We start from the raw sequence: 16026 nt of genomic DNA on the forward strand, positions 1-16026 counted from the left end.
CAACCATTGTTGATACATTTATTAAGACAAGGAGAGCTGATGAGGTTGCAAAGAGAGAGGCAGCCTCATCTAGCTCAGTTGCCAAGAATCCAGGCAACCAATTTAATGTTTCTTTTTAGACTCTCAGCGTACAGATACTGATTAATATGCGAGATTTGTGTTATCACAGGAGGCTCATTCCGGCCCAGGTAAAACAAATCAACTTCATTCAAGTAGTATAATGTGTAAATTTGAAATGTGTGTTTATTTTGATGAATTTGTGTTAATTGGGTTATAGAAAATTAATTTGAGTGAGGTGATGACTGAGACAGGGTAAGTATGGCAAGAAGCATTGCCACTAGTATTATAAAAGTATCAAAACCACCCCATGGCCAACAGTTAGCCTCTCAATTTTGGATATATTTTATTTTTGTTGGACAGACAACCTTGAACTGTGATAATGAAATGACTGTCAGGTACACCATAAGTGTGAGAAAGCAAACAAGATGATAAGAGATTAGCTTAAAGCTTTTGGCTCTGATCATGTTGGGCACTAACTGTCATGTCAGTGTTCCTGGAAAAGAATGTAATGGTTAAGAAATTTATTGAGTTCTGGTTGCTGAATAGATCATTAAGAAGGACCATAACAGGTGTTGATGACCACTACTACTACATTGAGAGTTGCTGAAAGAGACACCTGGAACCATTCCATTTATTAGTAAACAAAGTGTACCATAAGTTTGGTTTTGGGAGAATGGGACATAGGTTACAACAGAGGATACCAGAGGAACAGGTATATTCTAAGTACTGATGCAGAAGGGAACATGCTGTCAGCAGATGAGGGTGCTAGCAACCAATAGGTATATTATGTACAATTTTTGGATAATCAAGGTCTTATATTTGCCTGGAGTACATTAGGAGTGGATGTGTCTTTCCCCAAACTCTAAAGGAGTGTGATTAAAAAGAAGGTATCACTGAATGCGATGACATACAGTATGTCTCATAAAAGGTACATTAATACTGATAATTCATTTAAAGCTAATCCAACACCGAGTGGTACTGAATAACCTAACATCAGTGACTGGTGGATATTGTATTACCTTAGAGACAAAACTTGGGACAAAATGTTGTACATACATCACAAGTGAAATTGAATTTTAGGAGAGCTCATAATGCTTCATTGGCCCAGGTGGGAGAAGACATAGCAGGCTGGTTGTCTTGGTTGAATCCTGCAAAATGGTTTTCAGGAATTAGCATGTGGGTAAAAGGAGTAATTTCTACATTGGGAAGATTCTGTTGTTAATATTGATTATATACTGTATAATTTTTTTTCAAAACTATATATCTCATTATAAAGTGTGTTAGAAATATGTTCAAGGGCAGAAACAATCAAACTAATCAACCTGGTAAAGAAATGGATATTAGGGTTCCAATGAAGTATTTCAACACAGAACTGGACAATCTACAATATGATCCTACATTAGAATTATGAAAAGAGTGATAGTTTATTGACTATCAAAAGGTGCATTGTCAAAGCTAAAATATTTAAACTGAATGAAGTACAATAAAGTACAACACTTTCTGTATGTTATTATAAATATTATTTTCATTATAAGTGTAATGACCTATTTTCTACTCAATTTGTTTAACTGTATATTGATGTTTAGTCTTATTTTAATCAACAATTGATATGTATTGTTTCATAGATAAATACTGCAACTTTGCTGTTAAAATATATGCAATATTATTGATGTACTGTTCTAGATCCCTTTATTTGCAGTTAAGCAATGTAATGTGCTGCCCCTGAAACTCTATATTTCCCCTCACCCATGATACTGTAGAACAAAGGAAATACAGCATGGGATAGTCATTGACGGGGCTCTCAGGCTTTATGAAGATCCGGCTGCACATATAAAGGAGTAAGTCCTGACCTATCCAACATCAAATATACACAGATCCCTGCCTATACCCAATGATTTTATTTCCTAAGGACTATTTGAATGTGAACATATAAATTGCACTGCAATGACCTTGGAAGTCAGTGCATTCAGGATTGACGCCTTGTGTTGGTGCCAACTGCGCATGCGCATTGTAAGGGGCGGTACTCTTTTTATTTCTATGGGCAAATAAATCTTTTGGACTTTGGAACTCCAAGTAAGCTGAGTGGACTTCACAATTATTTTACTTTAATATCCCCTATTTTCCAAAAACCACACAAGGGTGATAATGTAATGTGGGATCCCCCTGCCATACTGTTCACCAGACACAAACTGGTTAGCACAGAGCTGCAATCAATAGAAACGTCTGGACCCTCACCACCCATAAAATGGGGTCTCCCTCCCCAGGAACCCCTGGTGGCGGGTGTGGAGTTACAGGTAACTTACAAGTCCCAGCAAGCCTGACCTGGCATGATGACATGGTGCCAGCATGCCCAGACATTAAGAGCCTACTGGCATCTGTAGTCCTCCTGTAAAGCTAATATTAAAATGAAGACAAGACACAGACACTGAGAATTGCCACTCTGCCACATATCCCTCGATCTCCAATTTCATACTTATAAATTCCTGGGATGAGGTGCCATCATGCCAGGACAGGCTTGCTGAGACTTGTAGTCCCCTGTAAAAAAAATGTTTTTTAAAACTTTAATCACTATTACCCAAACTCACCTGCAACAATCAGATCTATTGTTTAGCTTCTATTCCACAGTGATTTCAATAGACACTGTTACCAAATGGAATACGCCAAGGTGCATTGTCATTTAGGATCCACCAGGGATCAACGGCGGATTTAGTTTACACATAAAAACTACCGCTTAATAAATACTCCCAAATGCACATGGAACTGCCATCAATCCACGGCGGTTTCCGGTGGTTTCTAAATGACACAGAATCTGCCACTTAGTAAATTTAGACTAATTTCTATGAAATAATGGGTTAACATAGAGCAAGTTAGGTAGGTTGAAGAATATATAAATATTATATTTGGAGACAAGTATATTGGATCGGTTTCAGCAAAGAGTAATCCAGATATTATTACAATGAATAAAAGTATAAAACTATGTTACAGACTAAAATACTCACAATCTCATAAATGTTGCTGCATAAATTCACTTTAAACTGAACAGGTTTTTTGCCAACTTTGCTTGCACCTCTTAACCACTTAACTTACGATTTAATTCTCAGAAAACCGTTCAGAAATGGTCATTTCTTTTTAAATTATTTAATAAAGTTTATAAATTATATTAAATAATATATTTAAATATTTTATTTAAAGAAATATATATCAAGGGGGTTTTTGCAACCCCCCATCCCTCCATGTCCCTCTATAGGCAATAGACCCCCAGGAGTCATAAATACTAATAATAATACCCAGGACTGGTGCTACCATTAGGGGCACCAGCCACTGGAGGGAGTTGCCGAGTCCACAAAAAAATAGGATGTCTCTTTCAGTCCCACAAAGCTTGGTTTAGTGTGTGGTTTTAGTCAGTGCTGACAGGGTTAGTGTATGTGTGTGTGGGTTTAATAAGTGCTGGCAGGGTGAGTGTATGTGGGTGGTAATGGGTAGTAACATATATTGGAGCACAAATGTGTGGCATAAATATACTGGTACATGGATGTGTGGCATAATGAATTGGGAGCACAGCTGTATGGCATATAAAGAATTTGGGGCAAATGTGTGGCATATGTACTAGGGGCATTGTTTGACATAATTCATGGCTATATAGCATACAATAACTTTGGTGCACAGCTGTGTGCCATATGTATTGGAGGCACAAATGCATGGCATATTATGTATTAAGGGCACAAATGTGTGGCATATTATGTATTGGGGCATAAACATGTGGCATATTATGTATTGGGGCATAAACATGTGGCATATTATGTATTGGAGGCATTGATGTGTAGCATAATTATGAATTGGGGATATAGCTGTATGGCATATAATGAATTGTGGAACATATATTTTGAATTGGGTGCAGTGTTATGAGGAACAGTATTTTGGGTCTCGCTGCGTGGCATATTATAAAATGCGTCACTAATATGTGGCATAGTATGAATTGGAGGGAGCAGGGGTGGTGGGTGAAATGTTGCCTAGAGCGCCCAGACACCTTGAACCTGCCCTGATAATAACCCCCACACACCATTAATAGTAAAAAAAATTCCCTGTTTTCTAAAACAACCCTCCCCCCTGTAAAAAGACCCTTTTTCTTTGCCCCCTCCTCCTCTCCTATGACCAGTATAATTTATTTTTTATTATTTTTCCCCCCCTCCAGAGTCGTATTACTCTTTATTATTCCTCCCCACATTGATGTCAGATCCCACCCCCCTCCCGGTTACCAGTGCCAGATTTAAGGTTGACGTGGGCCTGGAGCTGAAATTTATTAAGGGCCTATTGTGTGCCGCTGCAGGGTGTGTGTCCATTACTGCAGGGTTGTGACTAGTGATGTGGGAGTATAGCCTGTGTCATGGCGTTTGTCTAGCACCATGGAGGACACATCTACCACCTACCTACAATCATTTCAATATGCTTACCATTTTTATTCATATGATGCATGCACCATCTGTTATTTTATGTAAAACAAAATAGAGCAGGAGAGGGTACCCGCAAATATTAAGTATCCCTTGATTGTATCTACAGGTTTCTACAGCAGGTATAAGAGATATCTGTTGCAGTCTCAATCAATCACAAAAGCAGCTCCTATAAGTAACTATGGGGACTGCTTTATTGCCAAAGTTACCAAGCTACGTAACCTAATGCCATCTGAAGATGGCGTTAGCTATTGTTGCCTATAGGCTACAGTCTGCAAAAAGTACCAGGAGAGAGACCAGTAGGATCCTCTCCGGCACTCTTCACTCACGTATGTGTGGTCAGCAGAACGCATGTGTGGAGTAGCGTGTCCAGCCCCAGAAATTGAAAGTAAAGAGATCACTTAAGCGATCACTTTTCTTTTATACATCTCAGGAATGGGCTCCTCTCAGAACCCCTGTCCCTACATGTGGCTCTTGATACATACTGGTGGTACATAATTTCTCATTGCAATGGTAAGCAGCGATAAGAAATTATAATTATCGGGTATAAAACCCAATGATTTATATACACATGCAGTATTTAAATTAAATACTGCATGTGAAACACCAGAAAAACAGTGTGCTGTCCCAAACGACCCTCTATAATGATGAATGTAGCAGCACTATGCTGTCAGTGTTTTAGCAACCCCAGATGCCTGCAACCTGTCATGTGTGAAGAAGAGAAAAACACTGATGTACCAAACTGCCAAGAGAGATAATAATATACACACACCTACATTTTATATATAATAATTACCATATATACTCGAGTATAAGCCGACCCGAATATAAGCCGAGGTACCTACTTTTACCCCAAAAAACTGGGAAAACTTATTGACTTGAGTATAAGCCTAGTGTGGGAAATGGCAGCAGCTGGTAGTGCCCCCAGTAGTAATCCCTCCTGGTAGTGCCCCCAGTGGTAATCCCCCCTTTTAGTGCCCCCTGTAGTAATCCCCCACTGGTAATGCCCCCTGTAGTAATCCTCCCCTGGTAGTTCACCCAGTGGTAATGCCCCCCTGTAGTAATCCCCCCTGGTAGTGCCCCCTGTAGTAATCCCCCCCTGGTAGTTCCCCCAGTGGTAATCTCCCCTTTTAGTGCCCCCTGTAGTAATCCCCCCCTGTAGTAATCCCCCCCTGGTAGTGCCCCCCTGTAGTAATCCCCCCCTGGTAGTTCCCCCAGTGGTAATCCCCCCTTTTAGTGCCCCCTGTAGTAATCACCCCCTGATAATGCCCCCTGTAGTAATCATCCCCTGGTAGTCCCCCCTGTAGTAATCGCCCCCTGGTAGTGCCCCCTGTAGTTCCCCCCCCCCAGTAGAGACGTGACAAGAATAAAAAAAAAATCACTTACCTGAAACTCCCGCTCCTGGTCCCGCCGCTGTCCGCTCCTCCGGCCGCTTTGCATGGGAGAAATGTCGTCATGACGACGTGTCTCCCATCACCCACTGCGGGAGCTGGAAGATGGCTCCCGCAGTGGGAGCAGCAGCAGCCGCTGAGAGTCTGACAGACTCTCAGCGGCTGCTGATTACACCAAACACGCAGCTGCCGGCTCCAGCGGCTGTGTGTTTGGCAGTGTGTAGCGCTGACCGAACTCCGTCCGGTCAGCGCTACACTTGACTCGAGTATAAGCCGAGGGGGTACTTTTTCAGGAAATTTTTTGTGCTGAAAAACTTGGCTTATACTCGAGTATATACGGTATATATAAGTCTGTCCTGTCTCTAACATGCATGTACAGACCATAGTGTGGCAGGAGAGGAGTAGGATGAGTATCAGGCTGACAGGAACATGGTAAGTATGGGAGCTGGACAGAAAGGGGGTAGAGTCAGAGGGGTGGGGGGGCACAATGGGTGGGGTCAGAGCATACTTCCCAACTGTCCCACATTCAGCGGGACAGTCTCGTTTTTCTGGGACTGTCCCACCCACGGGCCGTAGTGTCCCGCGGTGGGGGGGAAGTTGGGGGAAGCATACACCGCTGCTCTGGAGACTGGCTAGGCCAATCCAGGACCTTGAAATGCTTCTTACGGAGCCACTCCTTAGTTGCCCGGGTGGCATTGGCGTAAGTTCATTCCAGATGCCCGGAGGCAAGTTATAATTTGGTGACCCCCCTAAAAAGGGAAAATAAATATGGTGCATATCTATCTATCTATCTATCTAATATCTATCTATATTTCATATCTATCTTTCTATCTATTTCATAGTTTATGGTTATGGTAGCTTCTCAGGTGCCAGGAAGAGGTGCTATATATTGGGCGTCCGTGACGGTACACTCCAGTTACATATTTACAGTTCTAAGCGGGGTGAATATATTGTGGGCAATGGAGGAAGTGCCCCTTCAGTGCTGGCGCCCTGTGGCAGGTGCCTCCATTGTATCCCATAGTTCTTCCCCTGCCGGGCGGTGTGTTTGGGGTCATTGTCATGCTGGAATACCCAGCCACGTTGCATCTTCAATGCTCTTACTGAGGGAAGGAGGTTTTTCCCCAAAATGTCATGATACATGGCCCCATTCATCCTCTCCGTAATACAGATCAGTCGTCCTGTCCCCTTTGCAGAAAACCATCCCCAAAGCATGATGTTTCCACCCCCATGCTTCACAGTGGGTATGGTGTTTTTGGGATGCCACTCATCATTCTTCTCCATCCAAACACGGCTCTCTGGTCTTGGCCATGGTGGAGAGGTTGCAGTCTGACTGTTTGAGGGTGTGGACAGGTGTCTTTTACACAGTTAACCAGTTCAATCAGGTGCCATTAATACAGGTAACGAGTGGAGGATAGATGAGCTTCCTAAAGAAGAAGTAACAGGTCTGTGAAAGCCAGAATTCTTGCTGGTTGGTACTGTAGGTGTCCAAATATTTATTTTCCGCAAGAATATACAAATAAATTGTTTAAAAATCATACAATGTGATTTCCTGATTCTGTCTCTCACAGTTAAAGTGTACCTATGATGGAAATTACAGACCTCTCTCATCTTTTAAAGTGCAACAACTTGCACAATCGGTGGCTGTCCAAATACTTTTTTGCCCCACTGTATATATACATACTGCCAAAGATATCAATCAGTTCACTGTTATCTACATTATAGGTGACTGGCTCTGTACTATAGCTAGCATAAGTTGTAACTACCTCATGGAACTACATCCTGTTTTAGAAGCCATCTTGGTTGGGGCTAGGTCATGAAAATTATGTTGAAAACAGGATGTTCCTGACTCCCTAATTGACATGACTGATTGTTTGTGGTATATATAGGACTTCAGCAGCAGGTCAGTTTATCTTCCTCCTGGTAATAACAGATGGACGAAACGCATTGAGGCTGTAATTTACTCTGTATCTGGAACCTGTATGGTCAGTGTCTCACACACACAAGCACACACACACACAAACACTGCCAGCACTCATACATATACACACACACTGCCAGCACTCATACATACACACACACACTAACCCTGCCAGCACTCATACACACACACTAACACTGCCAGCACACATACATACACTAACACTGCCAGCACTTACATAAACACACTAACCCTGCCAGCACTCATACACACACACTAACACTGCCAGCACACATACATACACACTAACACTGCCAGCACTCATACATACACACACTGACACTGCCAGCACACATATATACACACACACTAACACTGCCAGCACTCATACATCCACACACACTAACACTGCCAGCACTTATACATACACACACACACACTGCCAGCACTCATACATACACACACACTAACACTGCCAGCACTTATACATACACACACACACACTGCCAGCACTTATATATACACACTAACACTGCCAGCACTTACAGATACATACACACACTGCCAGCACTCATAAATACAGCCACTAACACTGCCAGCACACAAATACACACACTAACACTGCCAGCACTCATAAATACACACACTAACACTGCCAGTACTCATATACACACACACACTAACACTGCCAGCAGTCATAAACACACTAACACTGCCAGAACACATACAGACACACACACACTAACACTGCCAGCACTTATACATATACACACACACTGCCAGCACTTACATACACACACTGACCCTGCCAGCACTCATACACACACACACACACACACACACATCTGGCTATTGCACTTTGGTGCTGGTTCACCCTTCAGAGATGTGTTACACCATCTTTTTTCCATTCCACACCTGGTGTATTAATCCTGAAGATATTATGCTATATATTTATATATATTGTGGCAGTATCACCAGAGGTGGCACTGGTGAGCAGCAGATTCTGTGTGGGGCAGAGGCGATCAACCCACACAGACTAAAAAAGCATTGTGGGAAGATTCCTAATGGCTGCCTTGTGGATAGATCTCAGGTGTGGGCTGATGTGAAGGCAGACCAGTCAGGCTGCTGTGGGAAACAGTCCATGTGGAATTGTGGCGGCATAGAGCCAGTGAAGCTGAGTGAGCCATTGGGGGCCAGGAGGTCGGTGTCTGGACTTTGCAGGAGGCAAGGGGGGACCACAAACTCTCAGACTGAGTGACATTGAGGCAGCTAAGCTTCAGGCTCAGGAAGCCAGGGCCTCTGCATACCTGGAGGATACAGGGAAGGCACAGAGACTGTGTTTGTAAGCTGAGGAAGCTATACCAGGCCAGGAGGCCAGATCCAGTCCTGCAAGTGGCAGGAAGGACCACAATCTCAGAGACTATGTTGGCAGACTAGCTGCTCCCTTATAGAGAGGGTTGAAGAAGTGAGCTAGTGCCCTAAACAAGGTTTGTTTGTTGTTTTCTATTTCCTGATTTCATATGCTGGAAGTAAAGCATCACCTCATTTATTTCACATGAAAGCTGTGTGTGTGGACCCTCATTAAGCACCTAAACACTACACCCATTCATCCTATGCTGAGCTAATTAACCCCAAGACATCACAATATGGTGGAGAATGCAGGCAAAAGATTCTACGCACACAGGTCTATGCAACAAGAGCTACGCAGAAAGTGGATTACAGCAGCTAATGGAAGTAAGGAGGCTCACTGCACCTGCATGGTGGAAGGCTCATCAAGGTGGTGAGTGAAGAGAAATGTTAAAGTCTGTTAAACAGAAAAGTTGTCTGCAAGTGTGCACTCTTCCTTTGGAGAGGAAGAAGAATTGTTCGCAAATGTGCGAAAGTGTTATTTCAAAGAAATGCAAGAGGTTATGACATTTTTTACAGCAGTGTTAACAGGGAAAACTGTTTATTTTTCTGAAAGCGCACAAAACTGTTTCTCTGTCTCATTAAGACAAGGTGTGTCTAATTATCTAGTCTGGACATTTCTATTGCAAAGAAAAGAGCAAGTGCTGTGTTGATTGCTGGACATTGTAGTTCCACAGAAAAGAAAGCAGGTGCTGTGTTATATTATGCTGTACAAGTGAAAAGTGCAAGTATATACTGTGTCTGTGAAGAGAGCAGAGGTTCCTATTGAAAGACTATTGAGACTGCTTGATACATGCTGGTAATTGTAGTACCACATGAAAAAAAAATGTTTTGCTGTTTACAGTCTGAATGTGAAGTAAGTCGGTTACATGAAAGGGAATTAAAGCTGTTTGAAATCCTCTGTGGTGAATCCTTTCAAGTTGATGGGGTAAACAGTGTTATTCCGTTGAAAGAGATAGTTACAAAGCAGAATAAAGATGTCAGTGTGTGTGGTCAGTGTATGGTGCAAGGTCCATCCAGAAAGGACTATATCAGCCTGGAGGAATTTGACAGTATGCGTAAAGCTTTGAATGAAGGTAATTCGGATTATGCTGGGAAGGTTTGATGACGTAATGGAACAATTGGTTGATGAGAGAAATGTTCATGAACAAGCTGAAAAGAAATTACGAAGTGAATTGTTCACTTTGAAAATGGCATTTGAGCAGGTAGAAATAAAAATAGTGTGAAGTTCTTAAAGAGACAGACCTCAAATGGGCAGCTATGTCTGAACGCCTTGAGGAAGCTCAACTTTTCAAAAGTGTTACAAAGTATGGGAATGATGTGCTCCTAGCAAAGAATGATGTATTAGAGCAAGATGTTGTGGAATTGAAGCAAAAGTGTGTGGTACTTCAGCAGATAGTAGAAGAATTGAAAGAAGGTGTCCAGAAACATCGAAGCGATGCGGAGCGCACGCAAGTGAAAGTGGTAAGTCTGGCTCTGCTGTTGAGGGAGAAAGACTCTTTGATTGTGTCCACACAAGTAAAGCTTAAGACTTGTGAATTGGAGAAGAGTTCTTTGGTTTCAGAGTTTTGTGAAATGAAAGAGAAGCATCTCCAGATGCTGCAGACTCGCGCTCAGTGGGAAAGCTGACCATGAAGGAAAAGAGATGGAGATGGTCCATCTTAAAGTCAGCTGTAAGGAGCAAGTACAAACTCTCCAATCCAATTTAGCTGCAGCTAGAGCAGTTTCAGAATGTCTGATGGAACGAAATGCATTCCTGGAGGAAAGTCTGCATAAAGCCGCCAAGCAAAGTGAATATTTAGAGAGAGAGCTTAACCTTGCCCATGGCAGGGCTTGGAAGTTGCAAGAACAGAGTGAAAACCTGGAGAAGTGTTTGCTAAGTACACAGAACCAGTTGCAAAGATTCCAAGTGGAGAGGAATACCAAAGAACTGGAGTTGCAAAGTGATTTGGACATGGTAGAGTCTGAAATAATTGTACAAAAGTTGAGACTTGCTGAACATGAAGTTGTGAACCGCAGTCTGAGGCAATCAGAGAACAAGTTGGAAAGCGCCATGGTGAAAATTGCCCAGCTGGAAAAGCAGCTGTCTATGGCTCAAATAAAGTTCCACACGGTAGTGGGAAAATCAGAAGAAGAAAATAAGTTAAATAACATTCTGAAGTTGGTTTCTGGACCTAAAATGGCGTCCGATGTCTTTTCTGAACCCAGTGTGGCAGAAGTACATAAACACAAGCAGCAATTGGTTCAAGTTGATCCTGAGAAGGCTGGCACGCAGAGTCATATGCTACCGTTGCCAAGTGTCTTGTGTGATGAGCAATGGACAAACAATGAATTGTGGGAACTAAGTAAGATGTTCCAAAATGATGTCTTTCAGCAGCAATGGGACCATAGAGATGTCCTCATTAACGATATCAGTGTACAAGAAGGGATAGAAGTATTGGAGTTGGGAAATTCCCTAAAGGTCTGTCTTGAAAAAGTGGATAAGATTCCTTGCAGTGACTTTCAGCTTGCAGTGATAGCTGAGGGTATGAATTCCTCCAAAAGGGGCACAGATCCAGATTGCAAAACTATGTCCAAAGTTGATAATAAAGAACTGATGTATACAGATTGTGATCGCATGACCTGTGAAGCAAAGGTACAGGATGTACAGAAGTCTTTGGAGATAGTGATGGCTTCAAAGGATGAGACTCTCTTGTTGCCGAGTGTTCAGTGTGGTGAGAAGGTGACTCAATCACACAGATTTGCAGGGCAAAGCAGAACCTTGGAGAAAGTAAATTCTGGGAGTCTCGTAAAGAATCATACTCATGTATGTGAAACAATGCCTTCATGCAAGCAGGATGTAATTTGCAGTGCTGCTGGATTTGTCTATGAGGAAGTGGAGTGGTCTCACATGGTAAAGCATGAAGCAAGTAGTCCAGCTAAAGTGAATTGGAAAATAAACACCTCTGTGGAGAGTGAACTTGAACCTGTGCTGGTGGAACATGTTGAAATTGTTCATTATATTTTCAAGGCTCAAAAATTGGGAGCACAAGAAAATCCAAGAGATCTATGCCTTAATGAAGTTGCAGATAGCCATCAAAGCCATGAGATAAATTATGTAGATCAATGGAGTAAATATTCAAGTATCCTGCTTGGACACGGGAGTTCAGAATCTGAGGGTGACTCTGCCAGTAAGTTGTCAGTTGACGTAAAGCCAAGGTCCAGAAATTGTGATGCTAGTGACTCTCAGGATCATGTTAGCTCCTCTTCTTCCAAGGGGCCATCGGTGAAATACGCCAGTAGCCAATATAGGGCTTTTGAGGCTGAAGGTTAAAGATGTGCCTTTAATAGGTTTAAGTGGCAAGAGTAAAGATGATGTATGTCACTTTGGAAAAAGTTACTTCAAGTTCTTAATGCCTGTTGCAGTACCCAAGGTTGAGCCTCACGTACTGCATAAAGAAAGCAAGTACCATGATTGGTACCATAAAGTTAGGAAAAAAAGTAAGGAGAAAAATTACCTGTGGAACTTGGAGGATGCGACCACCAGAGATTGCAAGAGTCTGTAGGACCATGGATGCAGTGGATTTCTCTCATGAGGAGTGAAGAGGGACTTCACAATGAGAATGCCTCGTCCCATGTAGCTGAACACAGGGGTTTCAAGCTGGGGAGGGGGATATGTGGCAGTATCACCAGAGGTGGCACTGGTGTGCAGCAGATTCTGTGTGGGGCAGGGGAGATCCACCCACACAGACTAGAAAAGTATTGTTGGAAGATTCCTAATGGCTGCCTTGTGGATAGAGCTCAGGTGTGGGCTGATGTGGGAAACAGTCCATGTGGAATTGTGGCGGCAGAGAGCCCAGTGAAGCTGAGCAAGCCATTGGCGGCCAGGGGGCCGGTGTCTGGACCTTGCAGGAGGCAAGGGGGGACCACAAACTCTCAGACTGAGTGACATTGAGGCAGCTAAGCTTCAGGGTGAGGAAGCTAGGGCCTCTGTATACCTGGAGGATACAGGGAAGGCACAGAGACTGTGGCCCTGATTCAGAGCCAGACGCTCTGACAGAGCGCTCGCTCTGAATCAGGGCCGTCCCTGCTCCTTTTTGGAGCGGCCTCCTGGCCGCTCGCATAGCTGTGGGTGACCACCCACAGCTATAGCGAGCGGCCAAAATGACGGTCGCAATGGTCAAGACAATCGCGACCATCGGGCTTGCTACGAGACCCTGCTATCAGAGCCAAAAGCACTCCCACTGACATCACTAGTGATGTCAGTGGGGCTGGCCCCAGATGGTAGGCGTTCCCATGGGAATGCCTCCGTCTGGGCAGCAACGCCCCCGGCACGCCCACCAAAGGGGGCGTGCTGTCAATCAACATTGACAGCATGCCCCCTTTGGTGCGAGACCCATAGCGACGGCTTGGCCATCGCTATTCGAGTCTCGCACATGCACACGACGGAGCTCCCTCCATCATGTGCATGCGCACTAGGGCACCATCGACCCGCTTGCGAGCGCTCAGTACTCGCGAGCTGGTCTGGATCAGGCCCTGTGTTTGTAAGCTGAGGAAGCTATATCAGGCCAGGAGGCCAGGACCAGTCCTGCATGTGGCACAAAGGACCACAATATCAGAGACTATGTTGGCAGACTAGCTGCTCCCTTATAGAGAGGGTTGAAGAAGTGAGCTAGTGCCCTAAACAAGGAGGTTTGTTTGTTGTTTTCTGTTTCCTGATTTCATATGCTGGAAGTAAAGCATCTCCTCGTTTATTTCACCTGAAAGCTGTGTGTGTGGACCCTCATTAAGCACCAAAACACTGCACCCATTCACCCTCTGCTGAGCTAATAAACCCCAAGACATCACAATATATATATATATACAGCATAATATCAGGATTTATATATATCAGGATATGATATAGCACACATTGCAACTTACAATGTTTATAGGTTACAAACAATTGGAGAAAGATGTATTGGGATCATATCCATTTCCCTCATTTTGACTATGTTGGACATTTAAAAGCATATATCTTTGTACCCTTAATATGTGTGTTTTTTGGAAGGTGTACTGGCACCATTGGTACGCTTTTATGGTAGCATCTTGGAGATATATAATTTATCTGTTTCATGTTCAAAGCCAAGTTTCTTCTTTGGTACTGTGGCAAGATGAAGACAGAAGGTGATAGAAAACCACCTATACAGGCAAGAAAAAGGAAGTGTGACTACACCTAAGGGCTGCCTTGTGTACAGAGTGCAGGTGGGCCAGAGGGGGCAGACCAGTCAAGCTGCCTGTGAATAAAGTGGCACTGCAGCAACTATTGAGCCCATTGTGCCTGGAAGCCAGTGGGAGCCAAGGAGGCCAGTGTCTAGACCTGCAAGAGGCAGGGAGGAACACAAAATCGGACTATTTTTGTGGCAGCCTAGCAAGGCCAGTGGGCCTTGAAGCTGTAACAGCAAGAAGGTCTATACCTGTGAGAAACAGGGTGATAAGAGACAGACTAGCTGCTCTGTTAGTTAGGGTTCAAGAAGTGAGGTAGTGCCCTAAATAGGGGCTAGGTTTTTGTTATTTTTGTCCCTGAATGCTGACTGTAAAGCTCAATTTTCTTTATTTAACCTTACAGCTGCATGTGGACCCTTATTGTGAATCTAGACACTGCACCACTGACCCTTCTACTAAGCTAATTACCCCAGATCATCACAGTACCAAGAAAAAACATAATTTTTCAGCTTCCTGCATTCTGTGACTAGTGACAGTGTCTGTGTGTGTGTGTGTGTGTGTGTGTGTGTGTGTGTGTGTGTGTGTGTGTGTGTGTGTGTGTGTCTGTGACTTTGCCAGGAGCCTACCATAAAATAATAGCTTACATTGAACAAGGTAGGATGTAGAATATATAATTATTATATTTGACTACAAGTATATTGAATGGGCTTCAGCAAAGAGTATTTCAGATATTATCACAATGAATAAATGTTGCAATTATGTAATTGAATAACATAATTAATCACAATCACCATAAAGTTTACAGGACAAATTCACATCAAATCCAACAAGTTTTTTTCTATCAACTTTCCTGCGATCACATTATGGTTACACATGTCTGCTCTGATGGTGCTTCTATTACATTATGGGGGGGTGTACAGTAAACTGGGTTACTGTACACAACAGCATCACAGTCCTTTACAGGAACAGGCAGCATTGCACAGTCTGTTCTGTTCTGTGGAGGCCACTCTGGCTCTTTCTGTAATCTCATTTGCAATTTTCTGTACTGACTTTTCGACTTGTAGTTAAATTTTCTCTTTATCCAGAGCCACAGATTTCGGTTCTCAATGAACCCTTCCTGAATAAAAGATACAAGGATTAATACTGTAGTTAAGAAAGACTGCAGTGTAGTATTTTGATTACTGATCATCTTTACCTTTTGGTAGTGGTTTACTTACTAAGCAGTGGATTGTAAATTATGCTGCCTTCCGGTGTGTTTAAGACCAAAATGTAAAAGCGCTTATATTGTACTTTGTACATTTTCCGCACACTTAAAAATGACTAAAACAACTAGTCTATTTCTGCATCAACCCAAAAAAAGTTATCTTGTCTTCTATAATAAAATCAGGAGGCATCTGTTATGGGTTTCTCTAAGGTATTTATCACAGATACTTTACGTTATTCCTACTTCAAATGTTTATTTTTTTGCAAAGGGAAAAATTACCTTACACAACAAAAGGCTGACATTCAACTCATACTTAGCAATGAGCCAGATTTCCAGTTATTTAAATGGAATATGACTGAAATTTTAAAAGAGAATTTGGACAAAATAATTAGTCTTTATGAATTTGATATAGGA

General features: G+C 42.8%; 1 protein-coding gene across 1 annotated transcript in view; it reads right to left on the reverse strand.

The window, feature by feature from the left end:
• Nucleotides 1–15197: 15197 nt before the first annotated feature.
• Nucleotides 15198–16026, reverse strand: part of LOC148508283 (putative cation-transporting ATPase 13A4) — a 165418-nt gene continuing 164589 nt past the window's right edge. Inside the window, exon 24 of the mRNA XM_088444740.1 lies at nt 15198–15525. Coding sequence (XP_088300866.1) covers nt 15265–15525 — 261 coding nt within the window. The 3' untranslated portion in view covers nt 15198–15264. The remainder of the gene's footprint in view (nt 15526–16026) is intronic.

The sequence above is a fragment of the Taudactylus pleione genome, unplaced genomic scaffold (genome assembly GCF_031769625.1).
Source record: "Taudactylus pleione unplaced genomic scaffold, aTauple2 ptg000372l, whole genome shotgun sequence".
Lineage (NCBI taxonomy): Eukaryota > Metazoa > Chordata > Amphibia > Anura > Myobatrachidae > Taudactylus > Taudactylus pleione.